This window comes from Rhincodon typus, unplaced genomic scaffold (assembly GCF_021869965.1).
Source record: "Rhincodon typus isolate 14 unplaced genomic scaffold, sRhiTyp1.1 hic_rhity00011285, whole genome shotgun sequence".
NCBI lineage: Eukaryota > Metazoa > Chordata > Chondrichthyes > Orectolobiformes > Rhincodontidae > Rhincodon > Rhincodon typus.
Genome location: NW_025976923.1, coordinates 396 through 7192, shown reverse-complemented (window position 1 = coordinate 7192; position 6797 = coordinate 396). Strand labels below are relative to the sequence as shown.

General features: G+C 45.3%; 1 protein-coding gene across 1 annotated transcript; it reads right to left on the bottom strand.

Moving 5' to 3' along the window:
- Nucleotides 1–3757: 3757 nt before the first annotated feature.
- On the bottom strand, nt 3758–6530 carry LOC125482498 (pleckstrin homology domain-containing family O member 1-like). Its single transcript, XM_048594583.1, has one exon. It carries the CDS (start codon nt 6509–6511, stop codon nt 5810–5812), a length of 702 nt encoding a protein of 233 aa, XP_048450540.1. The 5' UTR covers nt 6512–6530; the 3' UTR covers nt 3758–5809.
- Nucleotides 6531–6797: the final 267 nt, after the last annotated feature.

The window sequence follows — 6797 nt, the reverse complement described above, 5'->3', positions numbered from 1 at the left end:
TCCCCCCACCGCATCCCAAAACCAGTCCAACTCGTCCCTGCCTCCCTAACCTGTTCTTCCTCCCACCTATCCCCTCCTCCCACCTCAAGCCGCACCTCCATCTCCTACCGACCAACCTCATCCCGCCCCCTTGACCTGTCCGTCCTCCCTGGACTGACCTATCCCCTTCCTAACTCCCTACCTACACTCACCTTTCCTGGCCCCATCCCCGCCTCTTCGACCTGTTTGTTTCCTCTCCACCTATCCTCTCCTCTATCCCTCTTCTATCCGCCTCCCACTCTCTCCCTATTTATTTCAAAACCCCCTTCCCCTCCCCCTTTTCTGATGAAGGGTCTAGGCCCGAAACGTCAGCCTCTCTGCTCCTATGATGCTGCTTGGCCTGCTGTGTTCATCCAGCCCTGCACCTTGTTGACTCACATTCATTGCTGTCTTGATCAGTAGATCACATACTTGCTTCTCAATCAGAAAATCTTACATTTAAGGCCCATTGCAGACTATTTGACATGTAATCCAATCCGGATGAATGTTAAACTGTGTGCCCATCTGCCCTCATGGTTGGATGTGAAGGATCCTTTGGTTTTATTTGGTACGAGGGCAGAGTTCTCCCTGATGTCCCGTAAACAATATGTACCTATTAACCAGTATTATTTAAAATAATTTCTGATGAAGGCCCGAAACGTCAGCCTCTCTGCTCCTATGATGCTGCTTGGCCTGCTGTGTTCATCCAGCCCTGCACCTTGTTGTCTCGGATTCTCCAGCATCTGCAGTTCCTACTATCTCTGATTTTATTTAAAATAAAAATGTTTGCTCATTCTTGCATTGCTGTTCGTGAGAGCTAGTTCATTGCAGTTTCTTTGCTACATTTTCTATATTACAAGCGCACTTAAACTTCAAAAGCATTTAATTGGCTGTGAGGCACTTAGGAACGTCCTGGGGTTAATTAAAGTGCAGTATTAATTGAACACCTCTGTTTCTTTCAGAAACCACAACGCAACACAACTCCAATTAAATTTAATTTCATCCGAACTTCTCCCACGTCTTCCCAAGTACAAAGCTCACTGGGTTTGGGTTCCATGGGTGTCAGTACCTTCCACTTAGCCGAATGTCCTTCATGTGTGAGTTGAGACAGTGGATTGGAGCAGGATATTTACATCTCTTAATATCGCAGATGAGACTGATTCTGTGGGCTGCTTTGGCCCTGAGTTCAGGCAGGACGAAACCAAATCAACTGCTGACCACTGTTCAGAGCCTTCTGCTGAGGTAAGTGACTGAATATAAGCTAAGATCAACATAGTGATGCTATTGCGATGTGTGATGCCCCAATGACCAAATAGTCACTTAGTCTTCACTATCTGGGCCATCACAGAAGAAAAGACATGCAACTTGCATTTATGTCGTACCTTCCATAACCTTGGGTTGTCCTAAAATGTTTTACAGTTGATGAAGTGCCAGTTGAGTATCGTCATTTAGTTGTAATGAAAACATAGTGGACAGTTTGCGCACAGCAACCCCCCCACAAACATCAACGTAACAATGACAGATTTCTGTTTTAATGGAGTTGATTCAAGAATACCTACAGGCTTTCCAAAACAGTGCAAAGGAATCTTTTCTGTCCACCCAAGAGAGCAGACAGGGCCTCAGCTTAACATCTTTTCCTATAAGCAGCAATCACTGTTTACTCCATTGAAGCATAGATCCAGGTTATGTGGGATTTGATCTCCCAATCCATGACTTGAGGCAGGAGATGCTACGTGATACCTGAGCAAGATCTGATTGACCCTTCAGATATTAAGAACACCTGAATAAGGTGGTGAAGGGCGACCAGCGCTCATCGAGGCTGAACTTCCGGAAGAGTTAACAAACCTCAACAATCTATTTAATACATTTAAAAATAAGAGATCACCAATTTAAAACTTGAGATAAGGCAATATTTTTATTCTAACAGAGTTGAGCGTCTTTGGAGATGTCTTGAAAATGTGGTGGAAGCAAAGTCTTTGAATATTTTTAAGGTAGAGGTGGATATATTCTTTTTAAACCGGGTTGAATGGTTATTGGGGGTAGGCAGGAGGGTGGATTTGATGGTACAATCAGATCAGCCAAGATCTTTTTGATTGGCAGAGCAGGTGAAGGGGCCAAGGTTGGGGGTCGGAGCCAGATGAAGCAAGACTAAAAGGACAGAGAACAGTAGTCTCAGTGTACTCAGTCCCCATTTCAGTCATTTATCCTATTCTTACTTTGTAAAAAAATTCCATGCCAATATTTATAATAAGAACTGCACTTGGTGTTGCATTTTGTTAAGGCAAACCAAGGCAGGACTTATACACTAAATAATAGGGCCCTGGGGAGTGTTGCGGAACAAAGAGACCTAGGGGTGCAAGTGCATAGTTCCTTGAAAGTGGAGTTGCAGGTAAACAGGGTGGTGAAGAAGGCATTTAGTACGCTTGCCTTTATTGGTCAAAACAACGAGTATAGGAGTTGGGATGTCATGTTGCAGCTGTGCTGGACATTGGTGAGGCCACTTTTGGAATACTGTGTTCAATTCTAATCGCCTTTCTATGGGAAGAATGTTATTAAACCAGAAAGGGGGCAGAAAAGATTTACAAGGATGTTGCCAAGACTAGAGGGTTTGGATTGTAATGAGAGGCTGAATAGGCTGGAGCTTTTTTTCCTGGAGTTTCGGAGGCTGAGGTTTACAAAATCATGAGCGGCATGGATAGGATGAACTGCTAAGGTCTTTTTGCTAGGTTGGGGAGTCCAGAAGTAGAAGACATAGATTTAAGGTAAGAGGGAAAAAATTTAAAAGAATCTGAGGGGTAACTATTTCACACAGAGGGTGGTGCATGTATGGAATGAGCTGCCAGAGGAAGTGGTGGAGGCTGGTACAATTACAACATTTAAAAGGCATCTGGATGGGTAAATGAATAGGAAGGGTTTAGAGGGATATGGACCACATGGTGGCAAATGGGGTTAGGTCAGATTGAGCAATGTCTGGTCAGTGCGGCCGAGTTGGACTGAAGCATCTGTTTCTGTGCTGTATGATTCCATTTAAACTTGTCAAACAATAGTAGGAGATAACAAGGTGTAGAGCTGGATGAACACAGCAGGCCAAGCAGCATCAGAGGAGCAGGAAGGCTGACGTTTCGGGCCTAGACCCTAACCCCACTGCAAAGCCATCTGCAATTCCCACTATCTCTGAAACAATTTTAACCCCACTGCGAAGCCTGCTGCTTGGCCTGCTGTGTTCATCCAGCTCTACACCTTGCTATCGCAGATTCTCCAGCATCGGCAGGTCCTACTATCTCTGAATCAATAGTAACATGTTCCTGTCAGTCCTGCAAACACCCCTCCACTGGTAGGAAAATGTAATTATAGCACAATTACCTTAGAAAAGACCGTTTTGTTTACAATTGTGGAGATAGCAACTTCAATGGGAAAATTGAGAGAAAGTGATCAAGATAGAAGCTGTTTAATGTATTAATGAAATGTATTAATGTTTAATGAAAACAAAAATGCTGGAAATCACAGCAGGTTAGGCAGCATTCATGGAGAGACAGCAAGCTAAGTTTGAGTCTAGCTGACTCTTCATCAGAGCTCGAAACATTAGCTTGCTCTTTCTCCATGAATGCTGCCTGACCTGCTGTGATTTCCAGTGTTTTTTGTTTGCAGTACAGATTCCAGCATCTGCAGTAATTTCCTGCTATATTTAATGTATTATAGGTGGTCCAGGCATTGTGCACAATAATAGAGACGGGATGCATTTAGTTTTACTCAGTTTAATTTAATTGTATTAAAATCACAGCTTCAAAAAAATTCAAAAGTAAAGATAGATCAGGACCTGACAGTGTTGGGGCAAAGGGAAGACCCAGAGGTTAATCTTGGAAAAATAAAACATTATTAGCCTATCACTTCTCCCGTCTTGGTTTACATATTGTTTTCTCTGAATTGTTCTGCAAGACACAGAACATCAGGGCACCTTGGAATCAACAGGAAGGTGGTGATTATGACTGAGGCTGACATAAGGCTGTGCTTGAATAAACAATTGGACAGTAACAGATCTGACAGGACTCATAGCACCTTAAGAACACTGAGCGGTTAGAAGCTTCATAAAACATTTGGACCACGTAAATCCCTACACTGAGGTACTGATACATCTGCGCTTGATTAGATAAGTATGTGTCCCTCCTGCAGAAGGAGCAGGAGTTGTACCTTGCATTGCTACATGGTCGGTTAGTCAACTTCTTACTCCCGCGCCCTCCTTTACAAAGATCAGAATGTCACAAGTTCTTTGTAACCCTCCCTTCCCCATGGATTTTGTACAACTAGATATTGTCACTAGTTGGCACCCATGGTCAAGTCCATTCATCTTCCAATAAGGTCTCTGCCCTGGAGGAGATGTGGCACCCGTATTTGATCCTCACAAGGACAATCCTCACAGGGGCAGGATACAGCTGAAGGGAGGACAGATGGGACAGGCTAGGGACTAGGGGGGCAGGTGAGGAGTGGTTAGGGGTTGGGGTGAAGGAAAGGTGGACAAGATATCATAGAATCCCAACAGTGTGGAAGCAGGCAATTCAGCCCATTAAGTCCACACTGACCCTCCAAAGAGCAACCCACCCAGCCCTACCCTATTCCCTGTAACCCTGCATTTCCCATGGCTAGCCTGCACACTAGGGGCAATCTAGCGTGGCCACTCCATCTAACCTGCATATCTTTGGACGTGGAAGGGAAACCAGAGCACCCGGAGACACGGGGAGAATGTGCAAACTCCACGCAGACAGTCACCCGAGGGTAGAATTGAACCCGGGTCCCTGGCGCTGTGAAGCAGCAGTGCTAACCACTGAGTCACTGATAGGTGGTAAATCCAGGAGGATGACTGATGAGGGATCAGTGTGAATACTGTTTGGTTGACTGGGAAAGAAGTAACAAAGGCATAAGTGGGATGGGGGGGGGTGGCGTGGGTGCGGTGGTGCCTAACTGGAGTTCTGAGTTTATTCACTGCCATTTAATATTGATTGAAAATCCTAAAGGCTAAATCTCCATATTAGAGATGGATGGTCATTTTCAAATTTTGACATTTCCAGGACAGCTCCTTTAAAGGTTGAAATCATGGGAACTCTGGTACTAAGTAGACTATCCTGAAATAAAAAAATAGAAAATGCTGGGAATGGGCAGTAGGTTTGACAGCATCCATGGAGATAGATATAGAGGTAACATTTCAGGTTGTGGCTTTTCATCAGCGTTCTGATGAGTTGAAATATTATCTGATTTTTCTGTCCACAGATGCAGTGTAACCTGCTGTGTATTTCCAGAATTTTCACCTTTTATTTCCATATTTCCAGGATCTGCAGTACTTTGCTTTTGTATAAAACTATCCAGATGCTGTTTCAAGATGGAAATGCTGACGCCGACAAGGCAGGAAAGAGTCTTTCTACTTGAGGAGTTCTCAGGGCAACCTCATCCCTGCAGCTGTTGGGGCTTCCATCCCTCACCCTCCACCGACCCCAAAACAAACAGCTGACTTTGTTTCAGATGCAGCTCACTCCAGTTTGTAACACAAACTTTGCATTGAAAAATGTCCAATCCCATCACTCATCACAGACAACTGCGCCCTGGGTGGAATGAGGTGGATTCATAGTTCTTCCCTTCCAGACAGGATGGCACAAGCTCGGGCCATCAGACTCATCTGTTCCTGCTAGGGCTGAATCCAAGGTCACGGTGAAACCGAGCGACCCTTGCCGGCATGCTCAAAGTTTTCCATTTGGACAAGAGAAGGAGGATTACCAAGACACACATTAAAGACCTGCGAAGTTCACATCAGACTTCCCCTGTATGGAGGTTGGCTGCCTGATGTCAGTGCTGGTTCTTTGTACATTTGAACTGATTGCTTGCAGAGGTCCCTCAATTCCTTAATCTCCTGCAGAACCTGCTTGGCCTGGTTCCAGTTGGACAGGGCCTCAGAGAGTAGCCACTCTGTGTCATTTAGAGCGACCTGCCCATCTGATATCCCTGGAGAGTCTCTGTTCTGCCTTTTCTGACTCCCATGGCTGCCAGCCTCCAGTAACAGCTGTTGAGTTCTCTCCAGTTTCAGTGCAATGAGTTCCCAGACCCGCCCTAGTTTGTCCCGTTCTATACTGCTCGACTGAGTCTCAAAGCCTTTCCGTAATGCAGACCTGTGTGCGGATCCCGCCCGTGACAGAATTTCCTCTGATGCACACTTGTTTAACTCTGCAAAGGGTAGTTTTTTTGGGATCTCTGGTGAGGAGTTCCCCTCCCGATCTAGAGAGGTGGTGGATTCCCTCTGCCAGCTGTCCCCTTTCTTCTGAAGTTTGTCCATCCTGGAGGGATGCTCCTTCTCTGTCACCGTGTCTCCGCTCTCTGAGGTTTTAGTGGAGGTTTCATAGTTCAGTTTGTGGTGGCTGGTACCAAGATGGTTGGTACAGAAACCATCTGCACAAGTCCCATGGAGATCCAGGGCTGTATCCTCCTCCTGGATCAGATCGAGAGTCAGCATGCCATCAGATGTGGAGGTAGAAGCCTGTGGATACCAGACAAACGCTTCACAAATCTTGCTTAGGGCAAACACAACAATCAATCATTTTATAATATTCTCTCCATCCCTCAAACTGTCAGTGCAATGACTCTTGTTGGAGTGCAGATTCCCCTGAACCTCGCCCTAAGTGCCCAGATTGTGAATATTTGCGACTACAGAGAGCATTGCAGTTTGATCCTGGCATTTCCAACATTCACACACACAAATTAGAAAATGGATACAGGCCATTCAGCCAGTCAGTGTTAGT